Source organism: Perna viridis, chromosome 15, assembly GCF_037379345.1.
Source record: "Perna viridis isolate PV_CMFRI_1.1 ecotype Kerala chromosome 15, ASM3737934v1, whole genome shotgun sequence".
NCBI lineage: Eukaryota > Metazoa > Mollusca > Bivalvia > Mytilida > Mytilidae > Perna > Perna viridis.
This window is the reverse complement of record NC_142459.1, coordinates 9241997-9264885: the sequence shown is the minus strand read 5'-3', so window position 1 is coordinate 9264885 and position 22889 is coordinate 9241997. Positions and strand designations below refer to the sequence as shown.

Genomic DNA, 22889 nt, shown 5'->3' with positions numbered 1-22889 from the left:
ATTCACTATAGATTTCCAAATTAAGGGAGATAACTCCGTAAATGACACTCAAATACAATAGAATCTATTGGATTTTCAATATTGATTATCTCATAAGAGCATTCAAATTTGAATGAATAATACACATTTCATAAAATATTTCCACAAAACAACTTAATTACAAAAATAAAAATATGTAGTCTTTTTGATGTGTATATTTTTTTTTCAGATATTGCATGATTCTTACAAAGACAGCTACTTAATTGTATACAAGTAATGAGAACTTAAACTGTCAAAGTAGGAAGCCAAGACCATCATATAAATGACAAATTCTGTCTTTAATATAATTCTACGTCACTAGATTTAGATTGTATAAAAAGTAACTATTTCGACTTTCACAGTGTATATAATAGTCTATATATAATTGTAAACAATCTGTAACCACTCATCATTAACTCTTTTCAAAAAGTATTCAACACAATAGATATCTACCTGTTTCTCTGTATATCATGAAAGTATCACAATTTTTATATTATCAAAATTAACAGTTAGTTTCTACAACTTATAACAATCTTCAAACACATTGAGACAGTTTTGCAAACCTAAAGCAAAATTCAGCAAAAATAATTGTATCGTCTGCATGCATAAGAACAAATGATAATAAATATGCCTCAAGATCTTCGAAAGTTTTTTCATAGGATTGTATACTACCATACTTGTTATATACATGTATAACCTCATTTTCTCCAAACCGTATCAAAAACATTTCTTAAATCTATGGAAGTGCAGAACAATATTACTATGCAAATATAAATTAATCAAAACATACAGCATAAATAAGTATTACCACCTTTTCAATACTCTGCCTGTGTCTTCGGTAGAATATCAGCATAATCGGCAAATCTATAAATTCTGCTGTTTAGAATAGAAGTTAAAAAGTTTTAATTAACTAATTGTAATACCCGGAATGAACGGGATTCAAAGGGTCTCCCTTGTTTTTTTTTTCCACTTCATCATTACAATCTTGTAGCTCAAAAGTTTCACCATTTAATGTATCATTTTCAAAATAAAGATTTTTAAATATTCATGCATTTCATCAATGCTAATGTCCCCCTCTTTCTATTGTGCTTTACTCAAACTATTTAAGTACTTCTCCGTCTAAGAATCAAAAATGTGTATAAGATGTGGCTCAAAGAAAAAAAAACCCAAAGATTGTATTGCATTATCCTAGTATTTAGGTGAAATGCACTATGGAAAAATGGCGAGAAAATTTTGCGCAGAATACGTTTTAATAGCTTCTCGGTTGTTTCCAAGATATATTGAATATGTTTGAGCCAAAGAAAAGAGACCAAAATGAGTTAAACGATGTGCCACTCATTGCCTGATTCCTACACAGAATTGTGCTTAAAATTTTTCTTAGTTCTCGAGGTTCTGTATTGGTGGTATTATGTGAAAGAGAAATCAAGGGAACCAAGATTATAGCGGTAATCAACAGAATATAATCCAGGGACAGACCAGACATGGCAAACCGACATACACAACAAAGAACATAAAGTAACTAAAATAATACATACAAAGTAACAACTCGGATTCGATTAAAAATTGGGAGCATGGACCGGGTGCACCGGTAGGGTAAGCATCCTACGTAAATCGTTTTCTACCTTAAAATAGACACTACATGCTTTATGCATAGCTAATAAGTGTTGATTGATTTGCTTTTTCTTTGCATACCTCCTACAGTTTCCCTAATTGGAGTACCAAAGTAAAAATTGTATGGTTATATTTGTATGGGCACTCCACTCCTCTTATATTCAATCTTAATTCCTTCTCAAAAATTAGAATATGGTAACAACATTTTATCTTTTGCTTTGATATTCAAAACAAATCCCACTGTTTTTTTGTGACAAAAACAATTGCATTTAAATAATAAGCAAATAATGAGTTAATACAAAATGTAGAAGAAAATAAATGAAAAACCGATAGTAAATAAAAAGTGTTTTATGCATGACACCAAAACACAATATTAACAAAAGAACATGGGATAAAATGTTATTTGAAATACAATTCAAAAAGTTTTATCTAAATTTCATTCATCTAGTAAAAAGTGCTACTTTAAGCATAAGAATACTATTCTAAAACCCCGTTTCTTATCGGAATACCGCCATTTCAAATTAATACAAAATGGTGTACGCGATATCGAATTTAGAAAACCTCTACTCCTTAAAAAATGTCTTGTTTATCAAAAGGGCAGAGTGGATCTATCAAAACTAGCAAGAGTTGAAATATCACCTGTGTTGTCATTTTGTTTATAAAAAATATATCCTTCTGCCTTGACAATACAGGGGAAATTTCGATGTAATGTTTAACACACAAATTCGTTGCATAACAGAATAATAAGTACTCACAATAACAAAATGCATAGACCTCATCCCGTCAACGATATGTATGAAAAAATTAAAATAATTTTAAGCAGTAAAAACAAAAGCCGTAAGAAGTCAATATAGTAGACCACTTAACTTGGAAGTCATTTAGTTACTCGCTTCTTCCGAATATGAAATCATCATTCTGTCAAGATGCAGTTGAGTAAATGTCATCTTAACCAACAAAGTTCTCAGGCACGCGGATAAAAGAAAATACAATAAAGGGGATTGCTGTAAGACTGACATTAAAGTGAGCATACGTTAAAAACGGTCAACAATGCTCCAAACTCTCCTCTACCTCAGTTAATAATACTAGAGTGTTTTTGGATCACCAAATTGATTTGAATCAAAAATATATATATATTTTTTTAAATATTTTCATTGTTTAGTAAAACTACACAGTTACATTATTCGACAGAATTTCTCCTTTTTGGATAACTGGTTCCGGAGATCGTTTGATTTGTCCAGCATTCGCTCAAGGTATGTGGCATTCTCCTTTGACGCCTTTTCGCGCTCTTTCATCAGTTCATATTTTCGTACAGTCAATCGTCTCTTGTCGGCTTTGCTAGAGACCGTGTCTAGCTCTCTATTTACCCCGTCAATTTGTTGGTCAATCAAAGAAATACCTGCAATCATAATATCAATTTTATTGAAGTGCTCGTCGGTAAAATTTCTAAGTTCTCTGATCATTTTTTCATGATGTTTTTTATTGGTAGATAAAACTTTTTCTTTCCTCCTTTGGTTGATTTTCACATACTCAGTCTCTAACTCCTTCTGCTTTATACCATGTTCCTCTATGTCTTTGTACGTCTCCTGTAATCTTTTTTCTACTTCATTGATTTCCCGTTGTCTTTCTGCCATATCCTCACTACTTTCTGCGGAGTCGAGGCTTGCATTTTTCTGCAGGAAAGTAGCAAGAGCTCTTCGCTTGTCTTCTAGAAGTCTGTCCCTTTCTTCAGAGCAGGTTCGAATATTCGCCAACAATTCTTTGCGTTTCTTATTCAAGGTTTCTTTTACTGCGGCATAATGACTTTCTATGTCTTTGATTTCTTGTTTGTTTAAAAAGTCTTTTTCCTCTCTTAAATTCTTTAATAAGGGCTGTACATTTTTCTTCGCTTCTTGAATCATTTCATGAGAGTAAGGTTTCCACTTATTTTGTTTTGCAACGTCTGTCATAAGTTGCATAAACCTCTCCACCATCGTCTCTTTCTGTTGGCCTTGTGCGACATTGTTCATGGCAAAGTATCTCTTACTACATTTCTTAACGTAGGTTTGGAGTGGTTCACCGCTTTCTTCTATGTACTGATCAATACTTATGCCATCTCTCTGCAGGTCATCAAATCTTGTAAAAACAAGGATAGAATAAACTTCCATTGAGTTTCCAAAAATTTCAAACAAATTGTCGAGGGCCAATATTTCTTCGCTGGTGAATCTTCCGATTTGAATAACAATCAAAAACAAATGTGGACCTGGAACGGTTTTATGAATGCAGTTTAAAATATTATCTCTTATTTCATCTTTTGATAATTTGGTATCAAACAGACCTGGTGTATCTACGACTGATACTCGATGGTCATCCCCACGTTGACATTTTCTAGTAACAGACTGCCCGCATGCTCGTGCAACAAACGTATTTGATTGTAGGATGCTGTTCGCAGTGCTGCTTTTTCCCGCCCCCGTTTTCCCAACCATAACTATCCGTAACTGTCTATCATTTTCTGAAAAAAAAGAGTTATTTGCAATATTGAATAACAAAAATTCGGTCGCAAACTTCAGGGAGTGCAGTCTATTGAACGTTGCATAAATCATGAAGATCCCTTTTAGTCTCTTTACAAAGACATAAACAATAAGAGGGACATTGGTGCAAAAGCATATTTCTTTTATCAATGCAAATGTGAGTAGACAACCATCGCTAATAAAATAATAACAATTAATTCTTACCATATCCAAAATCTCCTATTGGTTCATAAACATTTGACATAAGGTCAGGGGTCAATTCATCATATTCACCACTATTTGCCATTGCTACAATAAATGAAAGAGCGTTGATAAGTTTTTTTCCTATTCATATTAGTAAAATTATTAAGTAACATGTAAAGTTCAACAAAACTGTTATACATTTTATTGTACAATGACTGCTTCAAATAATACCAAATTTGTGTTGATTAAAAACACCATCGACTGTCCTTAAACTCCCCCCCCCCAAATGGATTTATGACATTGGTAGAATTTACTTGAGCAATTTCTTCAGTGTCAAATTTTATTGCAAACACGGGATATCATAGAAAAACGAAAAGCAACACATTATTAATGTATTGTTGTTACAGAAGCAATGCTTTACCAGCAACTGCGTTCTACGTCTTTTAAATATACCATCATACATCGATGAGTTCAGTTAAATAGGCTTATAACAAAATGCATAAACTAAACATTGAAAACAAAAATTCAACTAATGGAACAAAATTTTTAAGTGGTAGATTTTTTTTCAGTAATAACTTAAGACTGGTTTCAGATTTTGAAAGATAAATTTCCTTTTGAAACAAATGAAAACCGTGACCAGCTACAACTAACATAGCTAGATGGCAGTGATTTAATTTCACTTTCTTTAGACGAAAACAGCTGGAAGATTTTGATTGCTTAATATCGTTTCTCTCCAATTAAGGTAATACTGTCTATAAAACACTCAGTATATATTAAGCCTTGGCCTCTTGGTTATACTTCTAAAACGTATTTCTAAACCATTGTTAGAGTAATGTTAGTGGGTTATGGAAATTGATAGTAGAGTCTCTCTTCTGACATTTAGTCAAGGATTCGACGATGTGAAATACCTCCTGGTTGTTCCATATCATAGACAGATGTCGAATTCGAAAAAAACGATTCGTACTCGAAAGATGTTGGTGACTTGATACCATCTTGCGACTTTCCTAAACGAAATTAATGAATAATAAATAAGAGTACATAAATACGTAATTTTTATATTAAAAAGTGCTACTTTAAATCCCAGAGAAGGATATTTATTTCATAACAGTGACAGCGTTTTCATTGTTTCGACACTACCATATTTCACTTAATTTTGCGTTTTTATATTGGATCACCTACCAAACTGAACTTTTTTTTAGATCCAGGTATACAGTATTGTTAATCTCAACCACATTTGCAAGCTTTTCATGAATACTCCATTAGGTAACAAATTTAAAATTAGAGACGAGCATTAATATTGGCGGTGCGAAGCATCAACTGGTTCCACACTGCTGTTTCGGCTTGAAATATTAACTGTCCAAAACTCTTTTAACGATTTTTCATACTAGCTTGTTCGGGATGTTGGGATTGGTGTATAAGTCTACAACCTGAATACGATTGTTCGTTGTTTCTATCTGTAACAAAATATTGATTACTTTTTTCTTGTTCCTTGTTGAAATCAGATTCTGAATAAATTCCCACAGGTTCATATTCTGAAAGTGCTGGTAAAGAAGGAGCAGCTTTAGTCTTTCCTGAAGGATAAAAATAATGAATATAGTAAAACCGAGCTCCTTTTGGACTTTAAAATTAATTCAGATAAGATGGTTTTCCAAGTTTCACAAAACGATACGAATGGACATTTAACAGTATCTGGTTTAGACAGGTGTCAATGTATCAACCCCTTTCGAGAAGTTATCATATTCGCTCAACATTTATGCATACTGTCATAAAGCAAAACGCCATGTTTTAATTTCGTTACAATTAACTTAAGTACTTCTCCGTCTAAGAATTAGGTAAAATGCGTATAAGGTGAACATGAAGAAAAAACACATCGAGATTTTATTACATTAACCAAGTATTTATGCCCGATAATCTGAAAAAAAATAACCATCAAAGTTTTTTTCAGTTTGCTTTTTAAGATATTGATAGGTCCAATTTAGTTGGAATGCCCTATGGAAAAATGGCGGAAAAATTTTCCCGCCTCTTTTTCCTTATATCAGCAGTCAAAATATCTACGTCAGAGATGCTTCAAACTAAATTTAGATAGCTTTTCAGTTTTTTCTAGATGTATTGAATATATTTGAGGCAGAAAAGACCAAATTGAGAATTATGATGTGCCACCCATTGCCTGATTCTTACACAGAATGGTACTTGATTGACATCAAATATCAGCCGTAAACCACACACTCAGATACATTTACATAAATTGTCGAATGACGGTGAAATTCGCTGAACATTAGTGAAAAGTAACTTTAAATTTCGAAATAGAAGATAGCAAATTGTAATAAAAAAAAACAAAGATTGTTTTCAACAAATATGTATACATATTTAAGCAAATATTTACTTCGTGTTGTGTCTAATATTCTGATACAATTTGAGGATATAGTTTGAACTCTTCCATTGAATATTACTGTCCAAATGTTGGCATACACTGTATTCACTACTTCTACTATTTCTCCTTCTTGTATATCTGCTTCACCTGATATAACTTCTGCGTAAACCCCTAAAACAGAAACAACCGGGATTGTTTGTTATGAAAGCGAAATTGTCATTTTAGTCATCATATAAATTACAAAATAGACAAAAATGACATAATTAAAAATTTCGTATATTTTTTCTGTGCAGTCATTTGATACTATCAAAAAAGGAAAAAATGACTGCATGCGATTATCATGTTTACTCTTATTTAAGACTGGTGGTGATGTTTATTTTATTAGAAATTTAAACGCAAACACAATTATTGTGCGGGAAATCTTAAGGTACGATAAACAATTTTAATTGAAATCTGTCAAGTAGTTGAAGATGAGAAAAGGAAAAGGAAGAACCTGGTCTATGCTTCCAGTTTTTAGTGGAGTCCGGGTTGATATGTATTTTTTGGTTTTTTTTTTTTTTTTTTTATTTTATTTTTAACGTGTTATTTTGGTCATGTTATGTTCTTTGCTGTATGTGTCTATTTGCCCTTCCTAGTCATAATCCTTGGACCTTAACTAGGCAAATCATCGACGACCGTGGCAAATTTTCGATGATGCTGAGTGCCTTGTCATACTGTGTGATTTACTTCCTGGCTATCTTGTCTATATCCGAGGCTTTGTGGGAGCCTGCATTTGTTGTTTTGTTTCTGGAGAAGTATAGGTATGTTTTTTTCACAAAGAAGAATTTTAGTGGAACACTTCAAAATGATTTAACGTGTAGGAAAACGACAAATTTAAAAGAATGACCTGCTTTTGGTTGTTTGATATATGTAGTAGGCACATAGCCAATTCTTTTCCCTTTTCGAGCTTTCCACCAATCTGTGTTATCCCTTTCAATAATGACTAACATTTCCATCTGTTTTATTGAGAGCTCATCGGTTTCATTAGCATCGTAGTCATACATCACCTCTTGAATATTATCTGAAATATTAATCACGGTTGGTTATCTTGCTTTTACATTGGCATACTAAGATATATTTGAATCAGGCCAAAGATGTTGCTTCTATTTATGATACATTTATTAAAGATGGTGTGTTGTGCATTTATTATTATGATAACATTATCCAATTAATTGCATTTGATATCGTCACACCGCCTCTTGTCTTTCTTTAAATGCCTGCAAAATTATGGAAAGTAGTAGAAATTTCATCATAAATGCATAGGGCGAAGTGCTGCCTCTCATTTTCTGACAAACTGATAAATGGGATGCACAGTACTTGTAATTTACCTTGTGTCGCAGGAACCGAATACCCATGATCGATCAAATGTGAAGAGTTGTCGTCCGTCATTGTTTTCACCTGGATAAAAACAAGATTATTGCATTGTACATACAAACAGTACACAGAAGTATTCAGTAGCTGTCTTTGTAAGAATCATGCAAAGTCTGAAAAATGTGATACACCCTAAAAAAGGCTACATATTTTTATTTTTGTAATTAAGTTGTTTTATGGGTCTTTATTATGAAATATGTAATTATTCATTCAAATCTGCCTGCTCTTAGGAGATAATCAACATTGAAAATCCAGTAGATTCTATTGTATGTGAGCGTCATTTACAGAGTTATCTCCCTTAATTTTGAAATCTGCAGTGCATTCTATACAATTTTTATCTCCTAAGAGCACGGGTTATATGAAAAACCACATGTTAAGTTCTGTTTACTATGACATTTCAAACAAAATATCAAAACTAAAAATATGTAGGCTTTTTACCCATGAATCATATTTTGCATGATTCTTAGCTGGAGTGCTACTTTCAATAAGATTCATATCATCATCCTTTTTATTTTATTGCTAATTTCTGTGAAGGTTGTTTAAAATTTCAAATGGATGAAATTTAAAAATTTTATTTATTATAGATATGTAGATATAATATCTACATGAGCAACAAAGAAATAATATCAAATGTCATATTTAATCAAAAATTGTCAACACCCTCATGACATGCAGATGAATACATTGAGTAAAACTGAAAATTTACTGTATAACACAATACAGACATAACATAACATATGTTATATAAAGAAGCAATATATCAGCAAATTCTTCTATTTATTATTCAATTTTTACAAAATGATTTTGAAGAAAATTGACTTGTTAAGCAGGGGTGTACTAACAAAAACGCGTAAAATCAATAGAGATAAAATATCTACCTCTCAGTCCCTTTTCCTCCTATATAGCTATAACATAATCCGTATATGACAACCTTAATTGTTTCCTGTGGGGAGGCTGTTAGAAATCTTTCTTTCATTCCGGGCAATATGAAGGCAATTAGTTGGCTTTTTCTACGTTCAAAACAGTGACTCAATCAAATAATTTGAAATCTATAAAAGGCATATTACGTACTAAAATTGCAGAGTATTTAAAAATATCCTTATTTATGATCATTCAACGATTCATATAATATACAATGCGATCACAAAGAATGTATTTACTTTGTCATTCATCCGCCTTCTATGTATGATAATCTTTCGCTATAAAACACAATGAGAAAAACCTAACATTTCAAAGTAAAGTATTCTAAATTCTACGTTTAGAGAGTTTAACCCCGTCTCCAAATATATAACTTTTATTGTCGCGTCCCTCTGTTAATTTTTATTTTATTTATTTGTTTGTTTTTTTTTTGTTTTTTTTTTCTAGTTGTGTTTGGTTTGTTTGCAAGCAATGGATATTGAAACAAGTGCAAGCTCTAAACAAGCGCCTCCCAGGAACCAGTATTGCTACCTACTTATTTGTTTTTGCCTTTCAAGGGCAATAACTCTGACAAGGAGTTGTTCGACAAATTTGACACAAGCGGACTTTCGCAGAACTTATCATAAGAATCATTACATCAATTGAAAGTTTCTTTTTATCCATTATAGTTTTCAAGATATTAGCTGAAAACCGCTAAAAACATCATTTTTGCCTCTCAATGGCAATAAACCTACCAAGGAGTCGTCCGACAACTTTGATCGTCACACTCGTATGTAGGCCTGATCATGAAGATCATTTCAGCAATTGAGAGTTTCTTTCTATCTCTCATCGTTTTCAAGAAATTGGCTGAAAACTGCAAAAACAAACACCATTTTTCACCTTTCAAGGGCAAGAGCTCTAACAAGGAGTTATCTGACAACTTTGACCTAATGCAGACAGATAGAATTCGGCTAAACCTAAAGGTTTTCGAGATATATGCGAAAGTCTTCTGTCTGAATACTATGTTAAATTTTTAGTGAGGGCAGTCATATTTTCGACAGATTAAAAAAACGCATATTAGTTCTATGCAGAATTTATTCCCTGAAGAACATTCATACTACGTTTGGTTTCGGATAGACTAGTAGTTGTTTAGAGGAAAACATTTTGAATAAAAAACATTGAAAATAGTGAAAACACGTCTATAAAAAAGGGCAATAACTCCAACATGGCTTAACAGATTAAAGCGAAAAAATTGGCCACAGATAGATCTTATTATTATGAACACTTTAATGCAAACTTAAAGGGGTTGGAGAAATATGGGAAAAACTACTGTCCGACACCCATGTTCTAGTTTTAGTAACAGCGCCTTGTTTTTCGATGGATCAAATACCCCCACATTAGTCCCATGCAGAACACCCTACGGAACATACATACCAAGTTTGGTTCTGATTGGACTAGTAGATGTGCTGAAAAGGCGTTATCACCAATTTGCATGTGTCTGCGTTATTGGTATATTGGAATAATATTTGTTCACAAATCATGCATTTATTATTTATCACGTGCATCAAGTTCACGGAGCGAATTAACAATTTTAAAAGATGTATCAGTATTTGTTCTTATATGATACCAAGCATCGTCCAAGCATTTCAATACAATATTTAAGTGCGGCTGTGTTGATATTTCACACCCTTGGTATTTTAAAATCAATTGAGTTAATGGTTCATTCAAGTGTTTTCATGATATCAACGTAAGAATAAAGTTTAACACTTTGCGATATTGGGTAATATCAACCCAAAATTGAGGAATACACCAAAGTTCTATTCAATGGCTGATTGAATAATGAAAGTTAATTTCTGAAATATTTTATCTGATAGATCATCCAAATCTGACCTTTGATTAACAGCACATTGTTGAGTAATATCATTTTATTCCAGTTAAATCAAATGGAGTACTTGCTGTTTAAGCATTTGTTGACCTCTTATTCCAGAACGGTTGACACCATAAACTTTAAAATCAATATCCATCTTCATTATTTGTTTTGGAACCTTGGTGTAACATTGTATAAAGATCAACCAATAAACCTACTGAAAAGGGTAGCACTGAAACAATACTGTAAAACACAGTACTTCTAAACTTACTGAAACATACAGTACTGAAAATTTACTGTATAACACAATACTGAAAATGTGTTGTAATGGACAGTACTGAAAACGTACCGAAAAATTCAGTAATGAAACAGTAATGTAAAAATCAGTTATAGAACAATACTGTCAGTACATGTAACAGTAATGCAACGTAAACGTTCTGTGAAATTCAGTTATGAAACAGTACTGTATAATTCAGTAATACAACAGTACAGTAAGTAACAGTACTGTAACGTTACTGTAAAAGACAGTATTGAAACGCGTCACTATAAAATACTTTACTGTTACAGTACTCTATTTACTGTTACAGTACTAAATAGAGATGTTTATGTCTAGGGTTGGTAAATTGTTGGTAGAAAAGAAACTTTTGTATTAATGACTGTAAAACTACATGCAGTTCTTTCCTCAACAGCCAGGTGACACTTAATTTATCGTAGAGTAAATTTAAATAACATAGTGGGCTGAGTGGTCGAAAGCGTCGGGCTTAGGGCAGATGGTGTTCCCATAGATGTAAGAGCAGTGTTTCCAAATCCCTCTGATGGAGCGACCAAATATCCATTTGCATATCCCATAACTTAAAACAGTATTCGCAAAATAAAACGCAATATATCAGCAAATTGTTCTATTTATTATTCAATTTTTACAAAATGATTTTGAAGAAGATTGACTTGTTAAGCAGGGGTGTACTAACAAAAACGCGTAAAATCAATAGAGAAAAAATATCTACCTCTCAGTCCCTTTTCCTCCTATATAGCTATAACATAATCCGTATATGACAACCTTAATTGTTTCCTGTGGGGAGGCTGTTAGAAATCTTTCTTTTACTCCGGGCAATATGAAGGCAATTAGTTGGCTTTTTCTACGTTCAAAACAGTGACTCAATCAAATAATTTGAAATCTATAAAAGGCATATTACGTACTAAAATTGCAGAGTATTTAAAAATATCCTTATTTATGATCATTCAACGATTCATATAATATACAATGCGATCACAAAGAATGTATTTACTTTGTCATTCATCCGCCTTCTATGTATGATAATCTTTCACTATAAAACACAATGAGAAAAACCTAACATTTCAAAATAAAGGATATTATCCATAATTAAAGTTCTCGGTATTCTAAATTCTATGTTTAAAGCATCAAATAACCCCGTCTCCAAATATATAACTTTTTTTGTCGACGTCCCTCTGTTAATTTTTTTTTTTTTTTTTTTTTTTTTTCGTTGTGTTTGGTTTGTTTGCAAGCAATGGATATTGAAACAAGTGCAAGCTCTAAACAAGCGCCTCCCAGGAACCAGAATTGCTACCTGCTTATTTGTTTTTGCCTTTCAAGGGCAATAACTCTGACAAGGAGTTGTTCGACAAATTTGACACAAGCGGACTTTAGCAGAACTTATCATAAGAATCATTACATCAATTGAAAGTTTCTTTTTATCCATTATAGTTTTCAAGATATTAGCTGAAAACCGCTAAAAACATCATTTTTGCCTCTCAAGGGCAATAAACCTATCAAGGAGTCGTCCGACAACTTTGATCTTCACACTCGTATGTAGGCCTGATCATGAAGATCATTTCAGCAATTGAGAGTTTCTTTCTATCTCTCATCGTTTTCAAGAAATTGGCTGAAAACTGCAAAAACAAACACCATTTTTCACCTTTCAAGGGCAAGAGCTCTAACAAGGAGTTATCTGACAACTTTGACCTAATGCAGACAGATAGAATTCGGCTTAACCTAAAGGTTTTCGAGATATATGCGAAAGTCTTCTGTCTGAATACTATGTTAAATTTTTAGTGAGGGCAGTCATATTTTCGACAGATTAAAAAAACGCATATTAGTTCTATGCAGAATTTATTCCCTGAAGAACATTCATACTACGTTTGGTTTCGGATAGACTAGTAGTTGTTTAGAGGAAAACATTCTGAATAAAAAACATTGAAAATAGTGAAAACACGTCTATAAAAAAGGGCAATAACTCCAACATGGCTTAACAGATTAAAGCGAAAAAATTGGCCACAGATAGATCTCATCATTATGAACACTTTAATGCAAACTTAAAGGGGTTGGAGAAATATGGGAAAAACTACTGTCCGACACCCATGTTCTAGTTTTAGTAACAGCGCCTTGTTTTTCGATGGATCAAATACCCCCACATTAGTCCCATGCAGAACACCCTACGGAACATACATACCAAGTTTGGTTCTGATTGGACTAGTAGATGTGCTGAAAAGGCGTTATCACCAATTTGCATGTGTCTGCGTTATTGGTATATTGGAATAATATTTGTTCACAAATCATGCATTTATTATTTATCACGTGCATCAAGTTCACGGAGCGAATTAACAATTTTAAAAGATGTATCAGTATTTGTTCTTATATGATACCAAGCATCGTCCAAGCATTTCAATACAATATTTAAGTGCGGCTGTGTTGATATTTCACACCCTTGGTATTTTAAAATCAATTGAGTTAATGGTTCATTCAAGTGTTTTCATGATATCAACGTAAGAATAAAGTTTAACACTTTGCGATATTGGGTAATATCAACCCAAAATTGAGGAATACACCAAAGTTCTATTCAATGGCTGATTGAATAATGAAAGTTAATTTCTGAAATATTTTATCTGATAGATCATCCAAATCTGACCTTTGATTAACAGCACATTGTTGAGTAATATCATTTTATTCCAGTTAAATCAAATGGAGTACTTGCTGTTAAAGCATTTGTTGACCTCTTATTCCAGAACGGTTGACACCATAAACTTTAAAATCAATATCCATCTTCATTATTTGTTTTGGAACCTTGGTGTAACATTGTATAAAGATCAACCAATAAACCTACTGAAAAGGGTAGCACTGAAACAATACTGTAAAACACAGTACTTCTAAACTTACTGAAACATACAGTACTGAAAATTTACTGTATAACACAATACTGAAAATGTGTTGTAATGGACAGTACTGAAAACGTACCGAAAAATTCAGTAATGAAACAGTAATGTAAAAATCAGTTATAGAACAATACTGTCAGTACATGTAACAGTAATGTAACGTAAACGTTCTGTGAAATTCAGTTATGAAACAGTACTGTATAATTCAGTAATACAACAGTACAGTAAGTAACAGTACTGTAACGTTACTGTAAAAGACAGTATTGAAACGCGTCACTATAAAATACTTTACTGTTACAGTACTCTATTTACTGTTACAGTACTAAATAGAGATGTTTATGTCTAGGGTTGGTAAATTGTTGGTAGAAAAGAAACTTTTGTATTAATGACTGTAAAACTACATGCAGTTCTTTCCTCAACAGCCAGGTGACACTTAATTTATCGTAGAGTAAATTTAAATAACATAGTGGGCTGAGTGGTCGAAAGCGTCGGGCTTAGGGCAGATGGTGTTCCCATAGATGTAAGAGCAGTGTTTCCAAATCCCTCTGATGGAGCGACCAAATATCCATTTGCATATCCCATAACTTAAAACAGTATTCGCAAAATAAAACGCAATATATCAGCAAATTGTTCTATTTATTATTCAATTTTTACAAAATGATTTTGAAGAAGATTGACTTGTTAAGCAGGGGTGTACTAACAAAAACGCGTAAAATCAATAGAGAAAAAATATCTACCTCTCAGTCCCTTTTCCTCCTATATAGCTATAACATAATCCGTATATGACAACCTTAATTGTTTCCTGTGGGGAGGCTGTTAGAAATCTTTCTTTTACTCCGGGCAATATGAAGGCAATCAGTTGGCTTTTTTACGTTCAAAACAGTGACTCAATCAAATAATTTGAAATCTATAAAAGGCATATTACGTACTAAAATTGCAGAGTATTTAAAAATATCCTTATTTATGATCATTCAACGATTCATATAATATACAATGCGATCACAAAGAATGTATTTAAATTGTCATTCATCCGCCTTCTATGTATGATAATCTTTCACTATAAAACACAATGAGAAAAACCTAACATTTCAAAATAAAGGATATTATCCATAATTAAAGTTCTCGGTATTCTAAATTCTACGTTTAAAGCATCAAATAACCCCGTCTCCAAATATATAACTTTTTTTGTCGACGTCCCTCTGTTAATTTTTATTTTTTTTTTTTATTTTTTTTTTTTTTCGTTGTGTTTGGTTTGTTTGCAAGCAATGGATATTGAAACAAGTGCAAGCTCTAAACAAGCGCCTCCCAGGAACCAGAATTGCTACCTGCTTATTTGTTTTTGCCTTTCAAGGGCAATAACTCTGACAAGGAGTTGTTCGACAAATTTGACACAAGCGGACTTTAGCAGAACTTATCATAAGAATCATTACATCAATTGAAAGTTTCTTTTTATCCATTATAGTTTTCAAGATATTAGCTGAAAACCGCTAAAAACATCATTTTTGCCTCTCAAGGGCAATAAACCTATCAATTGAGAGTTTCTTTCTATCTCTCATCGTTTTCAAGAAATTGGCTGAAAACTGCAAAAACAAACACCATTTTTCACCTTTCAAGGGCAAGAGCTCTAACAAGGAGTTATCCGACAACTTTGACCTAATGCAGACAGATAGAATTCGGCTAAACCTAAAGGTTTTCGAGATATATGCGAAAGTCTTCTGTCTGAATACTATGTTAAATTTTTAGTGAGGGCAGTCATATTTTCGACAGATTAAAAAAACGCATATTAGTTCTATGCAGAATTTATTCCCTGAAGAACATTCATACTACGTTTGGTTTCGGATAGACTAGTAGTTGTTTAGAGGAAAACATTTTGAATAAAAAACATTGAAAATAGTGAAAACACGTCTATAAAAAAGGGCAATAACTCCAACATGGCTTAACAGATTAAAGCGAAAAAATTGGCCACAGATAGATCTTATTATTATGAACACTTTAATGCAAACTTAAAGGGGTTGGAGAAATATGGGAAAAACTACTGTCCGACACCCATGTTCTAGTTTTAGTAACAGCGCCTTGTTTTTCGATGGATCAAATACCCCCACATTAGTCCCATGCAGAACACCCTACGGAACATACATACCAAGTTTGGTTCTGATTGGACTAGTAGATGTGCTGAAAAGGTGTTATCACCAATTTGCATGTTTCTGCGTTATTGGTAAATTGGAATAATATTTGTTCACAAATCATGCATTTATTATTTATCACGTGCATCAAGTTTACGGAGCGAATTAACAATTTTAAAAGATGTATCAGTATTTGTTCTTATATGATACCAAGCATCGTCCAAGCATTTCAATGCAATAATTAGTCGCGGCTGTATCAATATATCACACCCTTGGTATTCAAGAATCAAGTGAGCTAATGGTTCATTCAAGTGTTTTCGTGATATCAAAGTTACAATAAAGTTTAACACTTTGCGATACTGGATAATATCAACCCAAAAATGAGGAATACACCAAAGTTTTATTCATTGGCTGATTGAATAATGAAAGTTAATTTCTGAAATATTGCATCTGATTGAAGTACACAGATTCTTGCGAAAAAATATGAAAACACTCCATCAATCACCGCGCTTGAAACAGATATTCCCCGAACCAACGGTAGGGTCTTTTAAGAGAGATAAAAATATTAAAGTTAATGCCTTTATTGACAACTCGAGATTCTATAATGTTTGTCTGTGTTTATTTTTTTAAAAGATGTATATGACCAGCGATTGTGTATTTCCCTTGCCCTTAAATACGCCCTGTGTCATTTGTTTACAGTTATGTGTAGACTATAATTAGCTCATTGACGTAAACTTAGTAATATGATTAGATGGTAAGCGGTGACCAGACTGTGGTTGTACATTCTCGGCAATCGATTGGATCCTTTGTTGTTGTGACTTGTGCACAAGAAACACAACCTCCTGTTCTACAGAAAAGAAAATGGCAGTAAACATTGTAGCAAAAATTGTGCCTTATGCAAGAACATTGTGACAACAAACGTATTCCATGACAACGAAGGCAAGGAATACACAATCCGAGTTGATATTAATTGTAAAACCACGGGCGTAATTTATTTGATTTACTGCGATAAATGCAAGAAAAATTTATATGTCGGTCAAACAGGCGCTTTATACCAGAGAATGAACTTAAATTTATCAAAAAATTAGAACTAAAAAAAACAGATGACCCTGTCGCTGAACATTTTATTCAAAACGGTCACAATGCAAAACACGTGCGAGTTACAGGAATTGAAAAGGTGAACGTTTCAACAACATTGCGGGAAGTAAACGAGTCATTTTGGATAAAGAAATTGAATACTTTAGAACCCTATGGATTAAATGTTAAATATGTACATTGAATATCTTTCTATTTCCTAATCATAACAATAGAAACTTAATTATTTCTTCCGTGTTCTATTCTTAGACAACTACTTACGTTGTATTTATCTATTTTTATCTTATTGACGTTAACGTTACAATCAACATTTATGACGTTTGTTTTGAATATCATTCATTTGCTGAACACTGGACTTCATTCATTCATTTTTGTTTTATTTTCATCAATCAACCCCAGAAATTTATTTCAATTTTATCAATTATTACTTTGATAAATCGATGTCGCTGAATTTATATGTTGTATCTACTTATTGCATAGAATAGACGTCCCTGTAATGGTACACCTTATTTCTCAATAAAGGTCGCTGAAGTGATAGTCACTGAATTACACGTTAAACGTTGTTGGGGTTTACATTTTACAAATATTTAATTTGATGAACTATGGGTTCCAGGATCAATAAATATTTGAACAAGAAAACCTGAGACACATGCTGTCACGACGAAATATAGTTTATATGATCACTAATGCTCATTTTAGTTCATAGTACGTATCTCTACAACACATACAATGAATGTATCTACAATGTCAAGGAGAATACAACAAATATATACTAGTATAAATACCGATGTTACATTCATTCCTTAATATCTTTATTTTCTCATTTCATACAATATTAGAATTGAATGGATAAGTATTAAGTATTTGTTAGAACAGATTACTTATTTGCTATAACAAGTTAGTAATTTGGTATAACAAATAACTAATTTGATATTACAATCATTATCTATGTATAAGAACGTTGCTACGTCGCTTATATCGCCACAAGTAGGAATTCTGTTAGAAACCATGGGCACTGTAAATTTGCGGTGACCAATTTTGTACGCCATATTATTTAATGACTACTCAAAGGACATGTAGTATAAAATTAGATGACAGTTGTGCAAGACAATAAGCATGTTACATTGCACCAAAAGATGACTTCTACCATACCCCGATTAACCCACAGGATTGCCGGATACTTAACATACCGACCCCTCAAATTTGACAAAATATTTAATATTTGCCACAAAGTTGTTAAGAATATTGTTATATCAAATTAGTAACTTGTTATATCAGTATAATGCATTACAGATTGTTCACCATCATCTTCGACAATTTGTTTGCTTGTATTCTACAAAAAACATGACACATAAATAGGGTTACCTCTTAGGATAGTCAGACTTCCACCATTTCCTTTCGAATTTTCCGCACGGATTTCTTTTGATATTTATAATGGTAAAATTCTCACTGGCATGAACAGCACAAATCGAATGCGACGCATTTGGTTGTTTTAGTTACTTGTTAGACATTTGAGAGTAATAAGAAAAAGGCATTTTGGCAAACACGCGAGAACATTTTGAAAAAATACGAACATTGATTTATCTCACAGTTTTGTTGTCTTCTGCTTACTGTCCGAAAGGGACTGGATAGAATTTTATGCAACATAGCAATACAAAACTGTTGACAAAATCATTATTGCTACGGGGTTTGTTTGTTTGTTGTTTTTAAATATTATTTTTTATTCATTCACAACCATGCGCGTGTAAAATTATTTAGTTTCAACAATATCGTGTCAATTTCGACACAATAAACAGTTTGAAAGTTAATTTAAAAACTAATACTAAGACAAAGTGGGGTAAATACTTTTAAAAAAATCTTTATGCGTTTCCAAAGACTTTTTATTTCTCACATGTTATTATCGCTAGGTTTGTAGTAAAAGGCAACAAACTAATGCTCAGAACCCTAGATGAGATCAGGTGACAATACCCACAGAACAACTAGGTTGTTCAGGAATTTGAATGGGATGCCCATGGCATGCAACATGCCGGGGTATCAGGCCATAATATGGAAAACCTGACCGCAAACTATAGTGGTGCACTGTGTTGGGATGGTGCCACGTTCCTCGCACGTTAAAGAATGTTGCTGTATTATTCGACAGGAGTAGGAGCCACGGCTTTGTCAAAGAAGGCTAAATTGTCCGACCCTACATCCTCTCCCTATTTCCAGTGGCAATCAAAATTCGCCATTCTTATTTTTCTTGTGTCCGATCCCATTTTTCCTTTCATCATTATTTCTTGTTCATTTTAACATCAATTTTAAGTCCATCGCCCGGGTATAGCTGGAATATTGTTGGGTGTTAAGTACCAATCAATTTATCAATGACAATGTTTGTAACGTTTGTTTTATTGAGATATTGTTAAGATATTGAAAGGTGATATTTAGTTGAAATGTACTATGGAAAAATAGTGGGGAAAATTTACCGCACTTTTCCTTATACGAACAGTCAAAAAGTATCTAGGTCACATGTGCTTCAGGATGAATTTAAATATCTTTTCGGTTATTTTTTTCCAAATGTATTTAAAAAAAAATGAACAATTCCTGGAATATTTTGTATTCTCTTTGCTTTGTTATATATGACGATTCTTCGTTTTAAATGCTAGTAAGTATATTACAAAGAACAAAATATTTTTATGCGTTTTTTCCGTTTTCTGACATTGTCTGTTTTCCTTTAAATTCATCAGATGATGATAAGCTATAGTAGATAACCAACTCAATTGATTTACAATGATGCACTCTCAAAACATTCGTAATGATCATCCTGTAAATACGCAGTAAATTCGTTTCATAATGGAACCTGCTACATATAAGGAAACATCTTTAAACAAAAATGTAGACCAAAGCGCGACAATTCTTAGTTCATTCAGTTACTTTTTTACGACAACAAAACAGAAACTGGAATGTGAAAAAGATAAGTCCAACTTGAAACCCATTTAAGGAGGTAGATACAGGGTGAGGGACAGAACACTTGAAATCCGTGATATGTTTGTATCATTTTCAATTTCACCCAATCCTTTCAAGCTTTCCTTTGAAACAGAATGAAATCAGTTCAAGTTACTTTGATACTTACATGAGAGTAATGTAAAATGGTGAATACAAGCGTTCCAATGATTTGTAAGAGTTATTTTCCTTACTCTAGGTCTACCTCCTTAAACAAGCTATTGTTCTATGATAAAACCTTGATAGATCAGTCAAAGAAATGTGGTTTACATTTTCGTTGAAGTGAAAAATAATGGGTGTCTCAGTACCAGAAATGTTAATCGTATCAATTGGATATAATATATTTCGAAGAATATGTACTTACATAAAGTGCATTTGTAGATTACTTAAGAGGCAGAAGGAATAAAATGTGATAGTTAGTATTCAAGGACAAACATCCGAAATCGACAAAATAAGATTAAGGCAACGAAAAATCACGGAACACACGCTTCATTCATAAATTATTTGTTGAAAATTTTGAATTTGATCTTGAACGTGAGTAATTTTTTTGTATACGTAAGACCAACCATGGCATCTTCGGTGATTAGTGGATGATCCAGAAATTTACAAAAAGTGACCCAAACCCTGGGCCAAAAATGCAGCGGGGTTAAAATACTTTGGCTTGATCACCACTCTCCCCCTTTTTTTTTAAATTTGGCCACTGTTGAAAAAATATTATCCAATTAAACACTACCGGACTGAATTTGGAGTACAGTACACTATTCACTATTCACTATTGAAAAGTGAATAGTAAACTAGTTTACTATTCATTATTCGAACCTACATGAAACATCAGATAGGTCATTAAGTAGATATCTACTTCAAGACTAGCGGGATGAATATCCTACTTTTCATTTATGATACTAGGCACACATGCTACAGATACAATACACTTGGGTCTCTGGGGAACTCCAATATTTCTTTGACCTCTTTTATAAGGAGTGTTCCTTTGATTATGATACACTACTAGGACACATGTAAACTTTATTGACATACATGTATCATATTTTGTTTTCCCCACCTATTCGCATATTTGCAAGCTGGAAAATGGAATATTAAGGAAGTATCCACAACTCCCACACCGAGCAAATGCAAGATAAAATTATAAACAGTCATAGTAATATAATAATGTTACAATACTTACAATTAAGATATAGCAAGTCAGTATTTATTCGATTTGAAAGTAAAAATTATCACGATGAAAAATGAAAAAAAAAGAGAGGTTTAATTAATGATTTTGCATCTGCATCTACAACCACGTTCAATGTGATGTGACTGATCAAACCCTCCACATAAAAGAATGAATAGACGAAGTCTGACAAGCAGTGCATATACATTAAGCACAAATGATCGTGATTTTAGCTGCGGAGTGGACACCAAAACGTGACATTTACGCTGTTGCCGTACGCAACATGTCTCAACATTTCTAAACATTCTGTTCCCGTCAAAAATATGACAGCATTTAGTTTAAACATATTTATTCAGCAAAAAATTATAAGTCATTTAATACAAAACAATTTTATATCTGACAGGATCTGCAAACAAGCCTCAAGGCTTTTACAAGTCCATCTCCTGCGAAATTGACAACAATATAATACAAGCATTGGATGCTCTTAATACATGTATCATAATTTAAGCTGTTGACAAATTGTGGAAAAGCAAATGGTGAAGAGTTCAATTAGGAAAAAATGAAATTAATCAAGATGCAAGTCAGGTAATAAATCTCTTACTCTTTAGAATAAATTTCTGCACCTTGATAAAAACTTGCGTATTTTGATCATCGGTCTCCTGACCAGAACCAAATAGTAAAATATCGGTATTTAACATAAAATATCGGTATTTAACTGGTAAATTTAGGGAAAATAGATCTAACATATATTGATTCACTTCTACCGCAAACGCAATTCGGTGAATCCACTATACTCGACGTCACATACAACACATTTACGAATTGAAGCTCTACTTTTTAAACCGTCGGGACTTACCGCTAGAGTTGTCTCTCTTTTATTTAATATGAAGATAGTTCGCATATATGCATGACGTGTTAGTACCAACGAGTCGCTTATTAGCTTAAATCATGCGTAACAAATCCTTACGGGAAAATCCCATACTAATATCCGCCATGTTGGTTTCTACGGGACGATTTGTTTACAAACGAAGTTCGTAAGTTCCCGTCGAACTCCGGTGACAATCGTCTGCTTGATCAACTTCTCGGTATTGTACGTTGTTCGCGTAAAATAAATCCGAGATATCCGAAATAACGCCGAAATGCATTCTGGGTTCTTCGGTTTTTGGACAAACCATTTAACCGTAAACAACATCTCCTAGCAACCCAATCACTGTAAACAATTCGGTGAATCCACTAAGTTGCGGGGAAAAAGATCTACAATTCATTCGCAGTCTACCATGTAAAATCTGACCAATTCTTGATCCGCTATGATAATAGGCAGCATTTATGTTACTACAACGATCATAAATGCAGAAATACTCCAAAAGAAGCAAAAATACACATTGTACTATCTTTTTGTAAAAAAAAATACTTGAGATTTGAAAATAAGACATGTCGGGAATCGAACAACAGATGAATTGTAAATGTAGAGTGTTTATTAGCTAAATAAAAA

At 32.9% G+C, this 22889-nt stretch overlaps 1 protein-coding gene across 4 annotated transcripts; it reads right to left on the bottom strand.

Moving 5' to 3' along the window:
- Positions 1–298: 298 nt before the first annotated feature.
- LOC148596853 (uncharacterized) lies at positions 299–15108 on the bottom strand. 4 transcript variants are annotated; one of them, XM_088563116.1, is made up of 10 exons: positions 14770–15108; positions 11869–12039; positions 8979–9149; positions 8058–8127; positions 7577–7750; positions 6703–6861; positions 5795–5890; positions 5228–5323; positions 4341–4424; positions 299–4117 (listed from the first exon to the last, which is right to left on the bottom strand). In XM_088563116.1, exons 4-10 carry the CDS (start codon positions 8116–8118, stop codon positions 2802–2804), a joined length of 1986 nt encoding a protein of 661 aa, XP_088419242.1. In that variant the 5' UTR covers positions 8119–8127; positions 8979–9149; positions 11869–12039; positions 14770–15108; the 3' UTR covers positions 299–2801. The 4 variants fall into 4 exon arrangements, with proteins under 4 accessions (XP_088419242.1, XP_088419245.1, XP_088419244.1 ...); XM_088563119.1 differs by having other exon boundaries at positions 8979–9110; XM_088563118.1 differs by having other exon boundaries at positions 11869–12000.
- Positions 15109–22889: the final 7781 nt, after the last annotated feature.